The sequence below is a fragment of the Ursus americanus genome, chromosome 12 (genome assembly GCF_024610735.1).
Source record: "Ursus americanus isolate L20-20 chromosome 12, mUrsAme1.1.p, whole genome shotgun sequence".
Lineage (NCBI taxonomy): Eukaryota > Metazoa > Chordata > Mammalia > Carnivora > Ursidae > Ursus > Ursus americanus.
In genome coordinates this window covers 45,285,477-45,304,817 of record NC_142138.1, presented here as the reverse complement: position 1 = coordinate 45,304,817, position 19,341 = coordinate 45,285,477, and the positions used below count along the sequence as shown (strand labels likewise).

General features: G+C 46.0%; 1 protein-coding gene across 1 annotated transcript in view; it reads left to right on the top strand.

The window, feature by feature from the left end:
- ABCA4 (ATP binding cassette subfamily A member 4) overlaps positions 1 to 19,341 on the top strand; it is a 126,262-nt gene that overhangs the window by 70,504 nt on the left and 36,417 nt on the right. The window contains exons 19-30 of the mRNA XM_045801750.2: positions 190 to 364; positions 2,578 to 2,709; positions 3,645 to 3,784; positions 4,212 to 4,349; positions 5,342 to 5,535; positions 6,601 to 6,685; positions 9,744 to 9,949; positions 10,309 to 10,357; positions 14,321 to 14,580; positions 17,035 to 17,159; positions 17,627 to 17,725; positions 18,750 to 18,936. Of these exons, the coding sequence (XP_045657706.2) occupies positions 190 to 364; positions 2,578 to 2,709; positions 3,645 to 3,784; positions 4,212 to 4,349; positions 5,342 to 5,535; positions 6,601 to 6,685; positions 9,744 to 9,949; positions 10,309 to 10,357; positions 14,321 to 14,580; positions 17,035 to 17,159; positions 17,627 to 17,725; positions 18,750 to 18,936 (1,790 nt within the window). The remainder of the gene's footprint in view (positions 1 to 189; positions 365 to 2,577; positions 2,710 to 3,644; positions 3,785 to 4,211; positions 4,350 to 5,341; positions 5,536 to 6,600; positions 6,686 to 9,743; positions 9,950 to 10,308; positions 10,358 to 14,320; positions 14,581 to 17,034; positions 17,160 to 17,626; positions 17,726 to 18,749; positions 18,937 to 19,341) is intronic.

Sequence of the window (19,341 nt, the reverse complement as noted above, 5' to 3'; positions counted from 1 at the left end):
ATGCCTGGCATTATAGTAACTGCTCAATAAAGGTTAGGTACTATTATTACCATGATTATTTTGTAGTCATCCTTATGAAGGTCACAGCAAAAGCCATGCGGGCAAAAGACAGTGGTCTGAAGATCGAGCCTTGGGGAATGTGTACATTGAAGCATTATACTTACATCATGTTCATTTTTTTCCTCCAAGACTCCTTCTTTGAACGTGAACTTCCAGGCTTGGTTCCTGGGGTATGTGTGAAAAATCTGGTGAAGATTTTTGAGCCCTACGGCAGACCAGCCGTGGACCGTCTTAGCATTACCTTCTACGAGAACCAGATCACCGCGTTCCTTGGTCACAATGGAGCGGGGAAAACCACCACCTTGTGAGTTTTCAGGCAGAGCCTGATTGCTCTTCTATCCTGTCGTTCTCTGGCTCTGTTCTGCCCCATTAGCTGCAGTCTGCTCTTTCCCATTGAGTATTAGTAACAAAATTGTAATATGTATCTGTGTCCCAAGAATATGTAAAGCACACTGCAGTATTCAGAGCTCATTCATGTATGTTGTTTTATTTGATCCTCATAAGAAGTGAGAGAGGGATGTGAAGGAAGTTTACTGCCCCCTTTGTGTGCTGGGGAAGTGGACATCTAGAGAGTCGAAGTGACTTTCTGGGGTCGCCAGTTTGTAATGGTTCAGTGAGGGCAAGAGCCAGGTCTTTTCAGTTGTCTGGTTTCTGGCACTGTGAGCCTGTCCGCCCAGCCCCAACCTCTCCAGTGTTACTGCCATCAGTGATGGTGCTAAAGTCATGGCCATCACCATCACATGCCCTTGGTCCATAGAGTACTACTTATTTTCAAAGAGGATTCCTTTACCTACCTGTTTTGGAGAAAGTAAAAAGGGTGTGCTTCCTAGAGAGGCCTGTGAGGTAACCACCCGGAGACTGAAGATAAAGTTCAGGGAAGATGCAAGCTCTGCATAGAAAGGTCAGGAAACTCCCCCTTGCTTTCGAAGGGACCAGAGCTCCATCTGCTGAGAAGGAGAACAGGGCTATTTAAGGTTTCTCAAGGAGCGTCAGAAGCAGCCCTCTCAGGGGTCTGGGAAGCCTTGTGATACATGGTCTTCAAGTCCTTTGACCTCTTACATAGCGCCAGGAAGGAACAGCAGTATACACCCTACATTGGAATGTTCTCTGAGGGAGGTTCAGTGTCAATGGAATGTGGGGCTGGTGCCATTATATTTGGTTCTGTTTCCCTCTAGTGGTTGATCAACAGAGATTTCAGCTTCTAAGTACAAGTTCAGATAACCTGAGATTGTATCTAAACTCAGGCACAGAGCTGGCTGGGCCAGATAGCTCTAAATCCAACTGATGGCTCACCTTGTTAACTAACACGGTCAGAGAACCCGGAGCACCACCCAAGACCTCAGGGCTTCTCGAGGCAAACACATTACTTCATCAGCTGCTGAAATGCAACTTCCCCTGGGGGTTGAAACACAGTTTAATAAAAATAGTAATCATACTTTTGAGTTTTACTTTATGCTGGCACAGTTTTAAGTGCTTTACAAGTATAAACTCATTTAATCCTCACAACACACCCATGAAGTGGGTGTCATTATTTCTCATTTTACCAAAAAAAGGCCAACATGGATATCGAGCTTTTTGTTTTGAATCCAAAAATGATGTTGGTGGTAATTCCTCTGCCTGACTTCAGTCACTTAATCAACAAATACACATTGAATGTCTGAGCTCTCATTAAGACCCTCCCCTATGGGGATGCCTGGGTGGTTCAGTTGGTTAAGCGTCTGCCTTTGGCCCCGGTCTTGATCCCAGGGTCCTGGGATTGAGCCCCACATCGGGCTCCCTCCTCAGCGAGGAGTGTGTTTCTCCCTCTCCCTCTGACCCTCCTCCCCACTTGTGCTCTCTCTCTCTCTTTCTGTCTCAAATAAATAGATAACATCTTTAAAAAAAATCCTCCTCTATGCTTTGTAATAATGATATCAGGTACAGTATTGACCTATGCACTGGACACCTTTAATCAAGCCCCTACAGCACCAGCAGTGGTGATGACTGAGCTGGGGAGGGATGTTGTGTAGTGAATGTTCTGCAGCTGCGACCCCTGAGGATCCATCAGTGCCTGCCCAGGGTCCTAGGAGCTAAGTAGAAGCAGAGAAAGCAGATCTGGTCATCCGCAATAGGGGCTGGATGTACACACTGCTTCTAAGGCCTATACGGGAAATTGTTGGTCCCCACAGCTAATAATGGTTTGGGTTCAATTTGAGAGCCAAGGCAGGAGTCACTGTGAGAGTCCTCACCAACCCCAGAGTGGGACGCTGCTGAAGGTCATCTTTTCTTTTCTTTTTTTTTTTTTTTTAAAGATTTTATTTATTTATTTGACAGAGATAGAGACAGCCAGCGAGAGAGGGAACACAAGCAGAGGGAGTGGGAGAGGAAGAAGCAGGCTCATAGCAGAGGAGCCTGATGTGGGGCTCGATCCTGGAACTCCAGGATCACGCCCTGAGCCGAAGGCAGACGCTTTAACCGCTGTGCCACCCAGGCGCCCCGAAGGTCATCTTTTCTGCCACTGACTCCTGCATTTGGCAGGTCCATCCTGACGGGTCTGTTGCCACCAACATCAGGGACTGTGCTCATCGGGGGAAAGGACATTGAAACCAGCCTGGATGCAGTCCGGCAGAGTCTTGGCATGTGTCCACAGCACAACATCCTGTTCCACCAGTAAGTAGAACAGGAACTGAGACCCTCTCCATGCTTTATTCCTACCCAGCTCCCCCCCTCCCCCAACACATGTTCTCTAGAGCTGAGCTCAAGGGTGCCAGTTCTGGCAGCAGGAGGCAGTATTCTTGTTTGGGTTCCCCATGTTCAAGGTCATTGGTTCTGCTTGCTATGAGAGGTATCCTTCAGAAAGTCAGATTATGCCTCTGGCACTGGGAGCTGAGGTGTGCCCCCTCAGAAGAGTAAAGCCCCCTGCTCTCTGACAGGGTGGCCCATCCTGGGGCCCCTCACTCAGCCTTGAAATGCTCCCTTTCGGGGACCAAGAAAGGAGACCATTGTTCCTTTTTCTCTCTTAAACCAGGCACTAAAAACTGACTTTTCAGGAGGCTTTTCAAGTTGCTTTTTTCCCCAAACTTTTATTTGTTATTTAAATATAGTAATTAAAGAATGGAAGGGATGAAATACAGATAAAAAGAAGAAAATAGAAGTCAGCTGTAATTTCACCATGCAGAGAAAACCACGGTTCACACCTTGGTATATGATTTTTCAAAACTTTCTCCTATGCATGCATAGATATATTATTTTACATTATAAAGGAGAGTAAAACTCTGCATACAATTTTATAATCTGCCATTTTTAATGCAAGTGTGTTTTTTTCACTCAAGATATCATGAACATCTTTTCATGTCATTACATATTCTTCAATAAAATATTTTTTATGTTTATATACTGTGCCATTGTATACATGTACCGTCCCCTCTTACTAGATATTTAACAGGATCTGGGTTTTGTTTTGGTTTTTTTTTGTATTATAAACAGCACCACAGTGAACATCTTCATTGCTAAAACTTTGGCTCATACTTAATTATTCCTATAAGGTGAATCATTAGATGTGGAATTGCTGAACCTATTGCCTCTCTCACTACCCTGTCCCCTAGCCTCACAGTGGCTGAACACATCCTGTTCTACGCCCAGCTGAAAGGGAAGTCTTGGGAGGAGGCCCAGCTGGAGATGGAAGCCATGTTGGAGGACACAGGCCTCCACCACAAGAGGAACGAGGAAGCTCAGGACCTATCAGGTGCTTGGTATTGGAAAAAGACAGGGCTACAGATGGCAAATCTGTTGTCTTCTAGAACACTGGCAGAAGGGGAGGCTTCTGTAAAGTTACTCTGTGCACCTAAGAGCAACCCACCTCTGGATCATTCCCCACATGGAACCCTGTCTTGTAGCAGCCTGGGCTGTATTTGTTCTGACGTTTGTGTTTGAACTCAAACGTGAAAACAGCCTTCAAATGGTGTTACCTGTTTCTGCGTTTTTGCATTTCTTGCCTTTTCTGCATTTAAAGAGGCCTGTACACCACTAGGGTTTGAACACTGTGTAAACATCTAAGGCGGCAGCATCAAGCTGCTGCCGGACGTAAGGCACAGTCCCCCTTATGCCGCCAGCCCTTTCTCCTCCCGTCCTCCACAGCCCTCGTGACCCTGTTGCCTTGTACCGACCTCTAGGTGGCATGCAGAGGAAGCTGTCTGTAGCCATTGCCTTTGTGGGAGGTGCCAAGGTTGTCATTCTGGATGAGCCCACCTCCGGGGTGGACCCCTACTCGAGACGCTCAATTTGGGACTTGCTCCTGAAGTATCGCTCAGGTAATGGCCGCTGCTCGGTGCCCTGTGCTCTCACCGAGGCTTTATCTGGGGCCCCCACTCTCACATGTGGTGCTTTGGAACTGAGCGTACTTAACAGCCATAACTATAACTACGCTCTGATGGGGTGTAAGCAGTGACTTAAGTGAATCCCACTTCCAGTGGAAGCGACCTGAAATTTTTACACAACTAAAGACAGGAAGTCACTGTTGGAGCAGCCTACTTCCCCAAATATTCTAAAAGGTTCTCTCAACCTGCAGCCCCTCTGTCTGGAACAAGGCATGCAGCTCTAGGTGAAATTCCTCTTTGACTCAGAAGACCCAGGTCACATGCAGACATCCCAGGAAACTCCACAGCTGTCAGATGACCACTCAGGACCAGGTGTGAGGGTGACATGCATGTGTCTGGTGCTCCAGAGTACGACTGCAGATAGCAGGGTCTCAAAATGGGACGTGCTTTCCCCTATCGCAACACCTTCTAACCAGAGGGTGCAGATCCAGGAGGATGGCAGGCAGAGCTCAGAGTGCCCGTGAACATGATCACATGGCTCAATCCCACAGTCAGTTTGCCATCTTGGAATCCTCATTACTGTTTTCTTTTAATGACATCTCCCACTGGTTTCAAAGTATGTGTGTGTTCTTTGCAGAGATTATAAGAGCAGTGCTTAATGATCCAGAGAATATATATATGGAATGCAATAGATGTCGACTAACTTTAATAAATATGATCCCTACACAGTGATTTCTTGGAAGTAGGTCCAATGCCAGATGAAGAGATACTGTAGGTGACTGTGCTTTACAGCATGCAGGATGCTATAAAATGTTAGCTTTTGTCAGGATTAGTCTAGTATTCTGGACTTTGCTGCAGAATACTTGTTTTTATTGATCCACTTACAGTTTTTATGCCCATGTCCCAGGGAGATTGTTTGTTCTACATCCTCTCCCCTCAGCCCTGCCTGGGCCTGTCCGGTGATCCCCCGACCTCTGCTTTTGCAGGCAGAACCATCATCATGTCCACTCACCACATGGACGAGGCCGACCTCCTCGGGGACCGCATCGCCATCATCTCCCAGGGAAGGCTCTACTGCTCGGGCACCCCGCTCTTCCTGAAGAACTGCTTTGGCACGGGCTTCTACTTAACCTTGGTGCGCAAGATGAAAAACATCCAGAGCCAAAGAGCGGGCTGTGAGGTATGTGTATGCCCAGGGAAAGAGTCCGTGTTCGTTCAGCAGAAATGCACGGTGTGGAACTGCCATGCCCGGCATCTCTCCCCAGTCAGATCCTAGAGGCCGGCATCAGCCGCTTTGCTTCTGAAACTCTTGGCAGATTTTGATAAATGGATGCTCCGAACCCTCCTGCAGAGATGCATTACCCCAAATGAAACAAGCTGAGATTATGGTACTCCAGGACCCTACACACACGTGGCATGCAGCCATGCAGAAGTGTCTCAGGCTGCAAGGCGGCATGGGAAGGAGAGTGGCTTTTGAAGCTTCCTATGTTTCATTCCAACATTTATGTTCCCTAACTGAACCCAAAGTCCACTGGGAAATGAAAGACAAGGAAAGGTGTTCTTGGGAACTATAACCGGAAAATGATAAAGCCAGACGATACCCATTAGCAGAGACCCCCTCAGCATTGTCAGGAGACCAGGTTCGGGTCTGGGTAGCAAGGTGAAGGACTGTGTCATCCCCGGAAAATTCCTTACTTGCTCGTCAGTGTTGGTTTCTTTGCACACAGAAAACGAAACTGATCAGCTCTGCTTCTGCTTGGCAGGGACGCGGAGGCGATAAGTGAGAGAAAGCCTTATGAATGTCCTCTGGCCTCCTCGAGAATAGGCTCTGCTCCTGTTTGGTCAGGCTGGTTACTTTGTAGCATGACCTAGGCCTCTGGCTGCCGCAGTGTAAGGGGCTGCCTCCAGGTTTTCCTGCCCTGGGCGGGCTTCCACAGGCCAGCATGCATCCAAGGGACAGAGGAGCAGCACGTCTTGCCCAGGCCAACCTACAGCTGTCATGTGATAATGACAAACCAAGGGTGTCCTTTGAGGTCCTGTTAGTCTCTATGCCTGATTCATACACTCTCTGCGATAAATTCAAATAACCACACCCTCAGAACGCTCACATGAAGTAATATATTAAAATGGGGGGCAAAATCTGTCGATCACTTTTGGCGGCAAGAATCAAATGAGGCACAGTGGGGACAGCAGTCTGCATCAGGGAGATGCTGTCGTTCAAGTGACTGACACCCATCTGTTGTAGGGGACCTGCAGCTGTGCATCTGAGGGTTTCTCCAGCAGGTGTCCAGCCCACGTAGATGAGATAACTCCGGAACAAGTCTTGGACGGTACGCACTGGGGCAGGCTTGTCTGGCGATCTTGTCTGGCGATCATCTCTCGATATGGTTGGGTGTGTCTTGTTGTCAAATGTTTTAATGGGAGAAAAGAACACTGTATATTTCTCAAGCCCATGGCCAGGTAATTGCTCATCTTTCTCTTTCACCTTCTTTCTCCTCCATTCTCAGAGACTTTAAAAGCCCTGGACCTAAGGGCCTCTTCCCTTAATTGAGGAATCCAGTCTTTGTTCACTCTTCGTTGGTGGCCCATGTTAAACCTCCCTTCCTGGGTCCTTCTGCCCTGCTCCAGGCAGCATTACTTAAGCATCTGGAGAAGGGCTACTGTAGGTGCCAGGTGAGGCCCTCGAGTGAAGCCATGGTGATATACAGCTCTCAGAGTGAACACTCTGAGACTCCAGAGAGTCACACTGCATCAAATGGATGCCAGGTCACACAACCTTGTTACACTCCTGACTTTCCCCTCAGTGTCCCAACTTCCTAGCATTTCTCCCTTGAGTTAGGGTGCATTAAACCTCGTCAGGGGCACCCCCACCTCCAGGGAGATGCAGAAGAGAGGATCTCACTGTAAGCACTCATCCCACAGGAACTGACTTCAGGGGTCCAGAGTGCTTGCCGACAACTCTTGCTGTCCTCCATGAAGGCCCACTTCCATCCAATGTCTGGGGTGTCTTTGCAAATTGAATACCACACACCCCATATCCCTAAGAGGGAACAAAATGAAACCTGTGTACTGACCCAGGTTGATGACAGGGGAAAACTATCTGCTTAGCAAATTAAAAACAAAGTTTTCTATTTTGCACAAAATTTTTTTTTCTAAATCTGGGGAATTTGCTGACTAAAATCTGGTGAAACAGGAAAACTAGGCACTATTTATATACTGGGCTTGAAATTTGAGGGAAAATGCCCAGGTCTGCATCACGTTTGCTCTCTCTCCCATTCTTTGCACGGACAGAACCCGTGGCACACAGGAACACATCCTTTCAGGGTGACAGCTCTCTGTCTTTTCCCTAGCCTGCCTTGCCGTGGGTCTTTCCCTGCTTGCTGGAGTTTCCTCCCAGGAGAAATCTTGGTCAAGACATTGATGTTTTCTTTTTTAAAGATTTTATTTATTTATTTGAGAGAGAGAGAGAGCGTGAGTGAGAGAGCAGAAGCAGGGGGAGCAGCAGAGGGAGAGGGAGAAGACACTCCACTGAGCAGGGAGTCCAATGTGGGACTCGATCCCAGGATCCCCGGATCATGATCCAAGCTGAAGGCAGCTAATTAACTGACTAAGCCACACAGGCGCCCCAAGACACTGATGGTTTTTAAAAACCAATATAGTGATACACCAAAATCAAGTTGGAAACAGGGCCTGCTGGCTGGAGCAATTTTTTTTAAATATTCTTGTATTTCTAAACAAATGTTTATTTATTTATTTTTTACTCCAAGAGGGATGCCATGAACCGTAGGAAGCATAGTAAGTCGTTATGCCCCAAATAAAAGATCATTCTGCTCCCCAGTTAGCTCCTCGGAAGGCTTTCCCCTCATACACAATTGCGCATCACACACACACACACACACACACACACACACACACACACACAGACCTCTCTGCCAGACACGGTGAGCCTGTGCCCTCCAGGACTCCCCCTAGAAGGCTGACACACATGACTAAGACACAATTCCTGGGAATCCAGCAGCTTTGGGCTCGATTTCCTTCCTCAGAGAACAATGCACATGACCCCTGGAGAGCTGTTTAGGGCAAAGCTGCTTCCTCACACAAGGAACCCTCCAGCCCCTGTGTGAAGTCATCCCAGAGCTAAAGACAATAGAGTCCACTTTGTGAATCCGACATAAAGCAAGCCTTCTAGTCCAGCTAGACAGAAGGACATGGATTGAAAGCCATGAAATCGTACCCCCTCCCCACAGGTCATGTTTAAAACAAAGAAAGAAGAGAGCCCACCGGGTGGCCCTAACTGAGAGGGCTGCTTGCAGAAATGCTCGAGACCTGGGTTCTGAGTCCCTAGAATCCCTCTCCCTTTGACCTGCTTTTTAAGATAATAGGGAACCGTCTCTTCACATACATGCTTTAACATTTTTTAATTAGATTTTAAATTTCAAAGTAATACATGCTTATGCATAAAATTCAATTCTGACTGTATGAGGGTGTTGGGTAAATACTTGTTACTGGACACTTCCTCACGCCCCATGTTGTACACCCCACACTCCATCCCCCCCACCCCAGTCTTACCCACAGCTTCTGGATCCCCTTCAGCATTTCCTGAGATCAGGGTGTTAAGATTGGTTAGTTTGTTTGTTGGAGGAGGCAGGTGCAGTCCCAAGGGAAATGGCACATTTCTTCGAAGAATTAGACCAGACATCGGTGTGTGATTTAGGAAGGGGAGTTCTTCTCCAGCTTGGGCACCAGTCCCAGGTACGCATATTGGGCAAGTCACCTATAGCTTGGGCCAGACAAGGAAAATGAAAGCAACTTTGACTTAACCTTCAGGCTTATGGTGAATAAGAATGAGCAACAATAATGAGAAGAGCTTTCTTACTAGAGATGATGTTCATGATTACAATAGCAGCTAATACTTAACCTAGGCGCCAGACACGTCATTCTAAGTGTTTTGTGTATATTAACTCATCCAGGCCTCATAAATAACAGTAAAGTGGGTGGGTGCCATTATTTTCCCCTTTGAACAGATGAATAAACTAGGGTAGGACCTGCATGATGTTACATAGCTTGCAAGGGACAGACCATTTGATTGCACAAAGGAGGAAACTGTCAGGCGAGCGTTACATGACCTCCCAAGTTTGCCCGACTAGTTAGTAAGGAGTGCTGTGGCTTCCCTCTCCCTCTCAGTGCTCTTCAGGGGCCAATGAAGCTAAAACGGGGACGGGACGCTGGGAGGCAGCATCAGTCCTCCGCAGGAGTCACTGCTGAGGAGTGAAATGCCCTTTCTTCAAATGGGAAGCAGAAGAAAGTTGGGGATATGAGTAAGCTCAGTCTCCCAGGCTCGGTTCTAGAAGACAGAGTTGATGTCAGTCTCTTTTTTTTTTGTCCTAGGAGATGTGAATGAGCTGATGGATATGGTACAACACCATGTCCCAGAGGCAAAGCTGGTGGAATGCATCGGTCAAGAACTTATCTTCCTTCTTCCAAATAAGAATTTCAAGCAGAGAGCGTACGCCAGCCTTTTCAGAGAGCTAGAGGACACGCTAGCCGACCTGGGGCTCAGCAGTTTTGGAATTTCTGACACTCCCCTGGAAGAGGTAAGGCATAGATTCCAGCTGGTTTCTATCAGGTAGCAGAAAAGGAGGTTCTTTGCAGAAGTCTAATACTAGAGGGACGTTTTATAAAGGCAAAAAGCTGTAACTCCCCACCCAAGCATAGCAACTATCTTCATTTTTGGCTTGCTTCCTCATGCTTCTGTCCATGCAGAAACATGTTTCATGTAGTTGTGGTCACTGTGCGCCTATACTTTTATATTTATAGAAGACTGCTCTTAGATAAATCGCAATGTATTTTCCTTCCATTGTGAAGCAGTAACCGACCAAATTGAGCTTGGGTTAGATTTTTTTCTGAGAATGGAACGCCTAAACCAAATGTTCTCTTTTTCCTTTCTTGACAGATTTTTCTGAAGGTCACGGAAGATTCTGATTCAGGACCTCTGTTTGCTGGTATGGTTCCAGAGTGTGTTCCCTCACCACACTCCCCAAGCTCTGTATTGAAAATCTGAGCAAAATTTCATGAAACAACAAAACAGGCAAATACTCCCTCCATTGTATTTATCTGACCTCCAAATAACACACATTTTGCATTCTCGGTTCCTTTAAATGACAGAGAAATGACAAATGGAATCAGGTCTGGGTGGAAAGAGTCTAGACGAATCAGGATTCTTAAGGAGATCAGGCTGGGAGCTTCACCACCCACAAGCTTCTCATCCCCCTTTTGGGTCTCCTATACCTGCTACATCACCATCCTCATCTGCTCCTCTTAACTCCACCAGGCCTCTGATCCACTCCTGTCTGCATGAGTGACAGCCCACAGAGTCCCTAGAGAGCATGGTGACAGTGAATACAACCCAGATGCCAGCTGGGGTCTTCTGGCCTCTTTGAGATAGAGAGAAAATTATTCTGAGCCTTCATTTACTGCCCTGTGGAACTTTACAACTGTGGAGGCCATAATTGCTGTGGATTTGGGGGTCTCTCTTCTACATGTGTGAGCCTGGGCACCAACTAGCCCCTTCTGTGATTTCTACCCAAACCCCAGAGCCACACAAAGCGTTCCTGATTGAATTTACTGTGGAGGATAGGGGATAGGGAGATGGCCATGCAGGCAGGATTACCTGCCATGACACAGGCCTCTTCTGATAGAAGAATAGGCATCCACCCACACTGATAAAATCCTCTATCTGGTTCCTCTTTCTCCATTGTGTTTTCCTCTCTTCTACTCACCGGCAAAGCTGCATGGCCATTCTCCTTCGATGCCTTGGGCTCCTACTCTTGGTTACCTCTTTCTACCCAGTATAGTAATATCATAGTATTTTCCTGTGCAAAGATGATTTCCTCCCCTTGAAATTTCTGATAACTCTTAAGATACATGGTTTTTGTCTTGACTTCGTAAGTGGTCCCAGAAGTCTGTTTATTAGCTATGCCTAGAACTACCAGTGGTCATATACACCAGCCCAAATGTGCTGCCTGGCCCAGGTGAGTCATGTGGTGGCCAGAAGAGGTGCGCATCCTGGCAGAGTGGGGGGGAAGGGCAGTCTGCCGGAGACGGTGGGAGCAGTTCACCACCGGGCCCAGGTATTCTTTCCAGCTTTACAGACACGGAAATGGAATTCTCCCAGATCACTCAAAGACAAAGACTTACATTAACCAAAACCAGAATGAAAATATGCAAATTTGTATCAGAAGCTATGATGTTTCCAAGAGTTGGGGCTTTCATCAGCACAAAATACTCCTTAATAATTAGATCTTCTCAGGAGAATGAATTGGACATCAGAAGACTGGTCAGCCTGGTCATAGAATAGGATGTTCCAAAGAGACATGCAGGGATAGAGGTTAAGAGAGTAGCTGCTAAAGTAAGGGAGATCTTCATAATTTGCTCCACAATTTGCTAACTGAGTGGCTTTGGGTAAATACTTAGCCTCTTTGTACCTCTGATTCCTCATCTGCAAAATGGGGCAAATAATAGTATCCACCTTTTAGGATTGTTGAGAGAATTAAATGAGTTAATACATGCCAAGTTTTAACACAGTATGTGATTTCTGATTAAGATTTAGCAACATCCTAATCTCAACATTTGCAAATCATCTTTTACCTCAAACTTGTTTAGCCCTTTATACTTCATGGAGCACGTAACATCCATTGTTTTGATTGTCACTATGATCTTATGAGGCTGCTAAGACAGGGATTAGCCCCATCTGGGGGAAACTGAGCCCACACAGATTGGATGACTTGCCTTAAAGTCACACAGCCTTCTGAGTCTTCCTCCCTGGTTTTAGCTCTCAAACTAGGAGCAAGTCCACACCCTTTCTGCCACCCGTTTTTCAGATGGCTAAATGCGGTTTTTTTTAATTGGCTCAGTTTTAGAGGATGACAGTGTTTCTGATCTTATCTCCAAAGTCTGAAGGAACTTGTAGCTATCCGTTGGGGTCCCAAATTTCAAGGTACCAAAACGGTCAGCGCGCCCTCTAAATCTGTGGCTCACAGCCAGTGACCACTAGAGGGCAGCAGAAAGCCAGGAACAAACATGGTTCTGTCTGCCCTCAGCAGTGCTCTCAGCTCTTGCCTCCGCAGTGAGCTCCAGTCCGAATGGGATATCAGAGAGAGAGCAAAGCTCATGGAATAGACATGAGGAAAAGCACCAGGTATCCTACCAGAGGGAGGGCACACATCAAATCTGAGCCCATGGGACACCTTGGTGGCTCAGTCAGTTAAGCATCCGTCTCTTGGTTTCCGCTGGGGTGATGATCTCAGGGTCATGGAATCTAGGACCCCCCCACATTGGGCTACCCGCTTAGCAGGGAGTCTACTTCTCTCTCCCTCTCTCCTTCTGCCCCCCACCCCCACTCGCACTCCCTTACGCTCTCTCTAAAATAAATAAATAAATCTTCAAAAAAAGAGAAAAAAAGCCTGAGCACAGATCAGAGAAAGGAGGCAGGAGAACTGGGGCTATGGCACTAGGTGATGAGTGAGCCTGCAGAAGCCAGGATGCTGCATTGCGAGTGCCCACAAATGTTAGCTGAAAGGATGACTGGGCTGACCCAGCTCCCTTTGCAGTGGCCGTTGTGCTGGGGGACTGTTGGAGGTGTTTTAAGAAAGCAGTGGGGGACCAACCAGCAGTCCTCTAGGCTCTCCCTTTATATCCAACAACATGTTCTGCAAATGAACATTAATCAGTGATGATAAACTATAGCTTCAACGTAACTAGTGACTTGCAGTGAGTAGTTCTTAAAGCACATTTACGTGTTAGCTCACTTAATCCTCATAACAACCCCGTGGAATGTTTTCATTTTCATTTTACAGAGGTGAAAACTCAGATTCAGACAGAGTCCAATTTATGCATCTAGTAAGAGTCAGGATTCAAACCCAGGTCACCTAACTCCTAGTTTACTAGTCTTTCCACTTCTCAGTGGCCTCTAAGAATTTAGAAAAAAACAGGGGCGCCTGGGTGGCACAGCGGTTGAGCGTCTGCCTTCGGCTCAGGGCATGATCCCGGCGTTATGGGATCAAGCCCCACATCAGGCTCCTCCACTATGAGCCTGCTCCTTCCTCTCCCACTCCCCCTGCTTGTGTTCCCTCTCTCACTGGCTATCTCTGTCTCTGTCGAGTAACTAAATAAAAAAAAAAAATACTAATAGCACAGTGTCTTTCAAAAAAAAAAAAGAATTTAGAAAAAAACAAAAAAAAACCAAGTCAACTCTGACTTTTACTTAAGTTCACAGGTTACACATGAATATATTTGCTGTTTAAAAATTCAAATAATACAAAAAAGGCTAAAATCACCCTTCCCCTTTATCCCCACCCCTTATCCAGCTCTACCCCTGCAGTAGTAACCTCTTTTAATAGTTGGTGGGTATTCGGTCAGAGCTTTGCAGTTACATATGGCTGTGTGTGTGTATGTATAACATATAATTCGTTGTGTATGATATACGTGCTCTCTAATGTAAATGTGATCTTATTACACACATTGCTCTGTAACGTCAATTTTTTTTACTTAGTTATATGTTTTAGACCTCTCTGTCAATGCATTTATATCCTCTTCTCTTTAGCTACTGTAGATAATTTTTAAAGGATTTCAGGTGATTCTGTCTATAGATGATTCACCTAAAAAATGGAATCGTTATTTTATTTTTATTTATTTATTTTCTTTTTAGTAGGCTCCACACCCAATGTGGGGCTTAAACTCATGACCCTTGAATTTAAGTGTCGTATGCTCTACTGACTGAGCCAGCTAGGTGCCCCCCAAAATAGAATTTTTAAAAGCGTATTAACCTACCTGGCCTGATATTTTGTTGCTGATTTAAACAAAGGGAAAAACCAGTGCAGTAAGGAAAAAATGGCATGTGAAAGCCATACCCTGTGAGTATTTTTCTAAATTTCTAATTGAATTTCTAATTCAATCTTCCAAATCAGGTGGCACTCAACAGAAAAGAGAAAACATCAGCCTCCGACACCCCTGGTTGGGTCCAAGAGAGAAGGCCAGAGAGATTCCCCAGGGCTCCAATGGCTGCTCTGCGGAGCCAGCTCCTCCCCCGGGGGTCCAGCCCTCCTCAGAGCCAGAGCAGCGCAGAAGGCTCAACACAGGGGCGCAGCTCCTCCTCCAGCATGTGCAGGCGTTGCTGGTCAAGCGATTCCACCACACGGTGCGCAGTTACAAGGACTTCTTGGCCCAGGTACTACTGTGGATCCTTGCCTGTGCTTGGCCGCTGGCGGCCAAGGCCTGCCTTCCCCTCCTGGCCCTTCCCGCCTCTCTTGGGCTTTCTTCTGCCCGCGCTTCAAACACAGTGATGAGCACCCTCTTTAGGTCCTGTCTGCTTTGCTTTCTCCTTGCCAACCTTTATTTTGATTCTTAGTAACATAAAGATCCTTCTTAAGTGTTTGACCTCACTTAGCAGAGAAAATAAAATAATAGTGAATATGTTGAGATTGTTTTCATTTTTACAGTGAAGGGTAGTCATATTTGCATTCATTTTTGCAATGACCCTATATATTAAGGTCATAGGCCTCTTTTTTCTTTTTACTCTTTTTTAAAATTAACTTTTTAATTTTAATTCCAGTATTATGAAACTACAGTGTTATATTAGTTTCAGGTGTACAATATAGTGAGTGATTCAGCACTTCTATATATTACTCAGTGCTCATTATGACCAGTGCATTCCTCAGTCCCCATCAACTATTTCACCCCCGCTTTGGTAACCGTCAGTTTGTTCTCTATAGTTAAGAGTCTGTTTCTTGGTTTGTCTCTCTCTTTTTCTTGCCTTTGCTCATTAGTTTTGTTTCTTAAATTCCACATATGAGATCACATGATACTTGTCTTTGACTGACTTATTTCGCTTAGCATTATTTTTTCGCTAGCTCCATCCATGTCATTGCAAATGACAAGATTTCATTTTTTTTTATGACTAATATTCCATTGTATATATCTCATGTCTTCTTTATCCATTCGTCTGCCCATGGACACTTGGGCTGCTTCCATAGTTTGGCTATTGTAAATCATGCTGCAATAAACACAGGGGTGCGTGTGTCCCTTTGAATTAGTGTTTTTGTATTTTTTGGGTAAATATCCAATAGTGCAATTACTGGATCATAGGGTAGTTCTGTTTTTAATACTGTTTTCCACAGTGGCTGCACCAGTTTGCATTCCCACCAACGGTTCCTTTTTCTCCACATCCTTGCCAACGTTTGTTTCTTGTGTTTTTGATTTTACCCATCTGACAGGTGTGAGGTGATATCTCATTGTGGTTGTCGTTTGCATTCCCTGATAATGAATGCTTTCGAGTATCTTTTCATGTGCCTGTTGGCCATCTGTATGCCTTCTTTGGAGAAGTGTCTGTCTTGTCTTGTGCCCATTTTTAAATTGGATTATTTGGCTTTTGGGGTGTTGAGTTGTTTCAGTTCTTTATATATTTTGGATACTAACCCTCTATCTGACACATCATTTGCAAATATCTTTTCCCACTCCATAAGTTGCCTTTTGGCTTTGTTGATTACTTCCTTTGCTGTGCAGAAGCTTTTTATTCTGATATAGTTTCAATAGTTTATTTTTGCTTTTATCTCCCTTGCCTCAGGGGACATATCTAAAAAAATGTTGCTATGGCTGATGTCACAGAAATTACTGCCTGTGCTCTCTTCTGGGGTTTTTGTGGTTTCAGGTCTCACATTCAGGTCTCTTATCCATTTTGAGTTATACGTGTGTATCTGTAAGAAAGTGGTCCAGTGTCATCCTTTTGCATGTAGCAGTAGAGTTTTCCCAGTGCCATTTGTTGAAGAGATGTGTTCTTCCCATGACTAATTCTTTCCTCCTTTGTCAAAGATTAATTGAGGGGCGCCTGGGTGGCACAGCGGTTAAGCGTCTGCCTTCGGCTCAGGGCGTGATCCCGGCGTTATGGGATCAAGCCCCACATCGGGCTCCTCCACTATGAGCCTGCTTCTTCCTCTTCCACTCCCCCTGCTTGTGTTCCCTCTCTCGCTGGCTGTCTCTGTCTCTGTCGAATAAATAAATAAAATCTTTAAAAAAAAAAAAGATTAATTGAGGGTGTATTTCTGGGATTTCAATTGTGTTCTGTTGATCTATTTGTCTGTTTTTGTGCCAGTACCATACTGTTTTGATTACTACAGTTTTGTAATGTAACTTGAGGTCTGGAATTGTGATATCTCCGGTTTTGTTCTTCTTTTTCAAAATTGCTTTGGCTATTCAGGGTCTTTGGTGGTTCCATACAAATTTTAGGATTGTTTGTTCTAGTTCTGTGAAAAATGTTGTTGGTATTTTGATAGGGATTGCATTCAATCTATAGATTGCTTTGGGTACTCTTTTTTTCTTTTTATATTTTTTATTCAAATACAGAAACTCTGGTTCACCTCTGGCTGAACATCGGCTACCACAGTGCTCAGTGTCGGCCTCTTCAGCCATTCTTGAATGGCCACCAGAACATCCTGTTTTCTCCTACACACCTTGCCTTTGCACCTCCCTTATAATGTTCCCCAGAAGCCTGACCTCCTTCACCAGGGCCCAGTTATGAGGCTGCAAGATAAATGTTTAGAAGAATAAATGTGTGTGTGTGTGTGTGTGTGTGTTTCTTTACATAGCACATACCACAGCCCATGTTGCCATCTTTATTTTCCAACAGATTGTGCTCCCAGCCACTTTTGTGTTTTTGGCTCTGATGCTTTCCATCATCGTCCCTCCCTTTGGTGAATATCCTGCTTTGATCCTTCACCCCTGGATGTATGGGCAACAGTACACTTTCTTCAGGTGTGTAGACTCATCCCTAAAGGTTATCATTCACCCCCATGAGTTGTGGGGCTCCCAGGTCAGACTGTTTGGTGGACCCTTCCCCTTTCCACAGCAACCAATGTGGTAGGGGGCCTTGGACTGCCTTCCAGAAGGAAGTTAATATACCTGCCACTTGGGAAAGGTGATCCCAAGTGGGCAACCAGGACTGCCAGGAGTAAGAAAGAGAAAGTAAAGGTTGGGTGAGTAGGTTGAATTCCATCTTTTTGAGGTGCAGACATGATACGCCAGCAGATCGCTGGGCATGTGGGAATAGCACACTGCCTTCCCAGGAGACCTACAACCACCCCTAGGCAGCGTTCTGTGGCTTGCATACATACAAGTATGGAGCAACCATTCACTGCACGCCTGTCGAGTTGCACATTGGATGCTTTGTCCCTTTGTCCCAGTCATGTATCTGTCGAGTAAGCTCCTCTCACTCTGTCTAGTTTGGACCAGCCGGGCAGTGAACAGCTTGCAGCACTTGCAGACGTCCTCCTGAACAAGCCGGGCTTTGGCAATCGCTGCCTGAAGGAAGAGTGGCTTCCGTAAGTCCCTACGCACCCGTGTCCTCCCACCAGCCGCTGCCCCGGGGGAGCCCTGAGGGCGGGGTCCCAGGATGGCAGGTCAGGAGAGGCCCCATCTCCATCCTGCTCTTTGTTACACAGGTGCTTCCACATCCCTGACTGTCACCCTTCCTCTCCTTCAACACACATTTGCAAGGGTGTCACCACCTTTTAGGAAGCCCCTGCATCACCAGGCAGCTGTATATTTCTAGAATTCCCAATGTAGAAAGTTCCATACTGAGTTGACATATGCTTCCCACAACGTATTTGAAAGGAATCTGAACAGGGAAAGGAGGGAGGTGGGGGATGTGTTGTTGTTTAATTGGACCTAGAATGGCATTAATTACAGAACTTTAAATTATTGCTGTAAGTATAGAGAAGGGACTTATAGAGGGCAGTTGAAATCTACCAAGAATCCTAAAATTTCAATATAATTTTAACTGCTTCTCTCATTCACTGTTTTTTTCAGAGCTATAGATAAGGACCAAAACAGACTAAGTTCCAACTCCTCTTTTAATTGTTCTGTTTCTCAACAGCTAGAGGTGCCAGGAGGAAGAAGGGAGCTAAAACAGCCCACAAAGTAGATAGTTATTGCCCAGTCCCACACCTAGTCAATCAACCAAATTCTAGTCTTGATTTTTTTTTTTTGAAGATTTTATTTATTTATTTGACAGTGAGAGACAGTGACAGAGGGAATACAGGCAGAGGGGAGTTGGAGAGGGAGAAGCAGTCTCCTCACCGAGCAGGGAGCCCAATGTGGGGCTCGATCCCAGAATGCTGGGATCATGACCTGAGCCGAAGGCAGACACTTAACGACTGAGCCACCCAGGCGCCGCGTAGTCTTGATTTTTTTGAGCAGAAACTAACCTCCGAGAATAGAAGAAGAAAATGTGTGGGTCCGAGGAGATAGAGGAAAGGCTAAGGAGAGGGTTGGGCACTATTTCTCATTTTTAGGGATTCTTATCAACTGGAGCTGCTTGTGAAATATTTTCTTGCCTTCCATGAGGGAGTACCCGTGTGGCAATTCAACCCCCTGGAAGACTCCTCCTGTGTCCCCGAACATCACCCACCTGTTCCAGAAGCAGAAATGGACGCCAGAGAACCCCTCGCCCTCCTGCTTGTGCAGCACCAGAGAGAAGCTCACCATGCTCCCTGAGTGCCCCGAGGGCGCAGGGGGGCTCCCACCCCCTCAGGTACCTCGACCCTCCGTGGGAAACTAGGGGCCCCGAAGCTGCCTGTGACAGCAGGGATTGGGGGAGATGCACTGTGCCTCCTGAGTTTCTAGCCGACTAGCATGTCAAACTGACAGCTGACTGAAGGTCCAGAGGAGTCCCAGGGTCCTCTCTGAGGGGCATGCTAAAGGGCCCTGTCACAGCCAGTAGTTCCATTTTCCACCAGGCGCTCCCTCTTCAATCTTATTTTAAAAACTTTAAATTTTGAAAAAATATACAAGTCGGGATGCCTTGTGGCTCAGCTGGTTAAGCATCTGCCTTAGGCTCAGGTCATGATTCCAGGGCTGCCGCTCCCACTGCTTGTGCTATCTTTCTCTCTCTCTGACAAATAAATAAATAAATAATATTTTTTTTAAAAAGCATTTA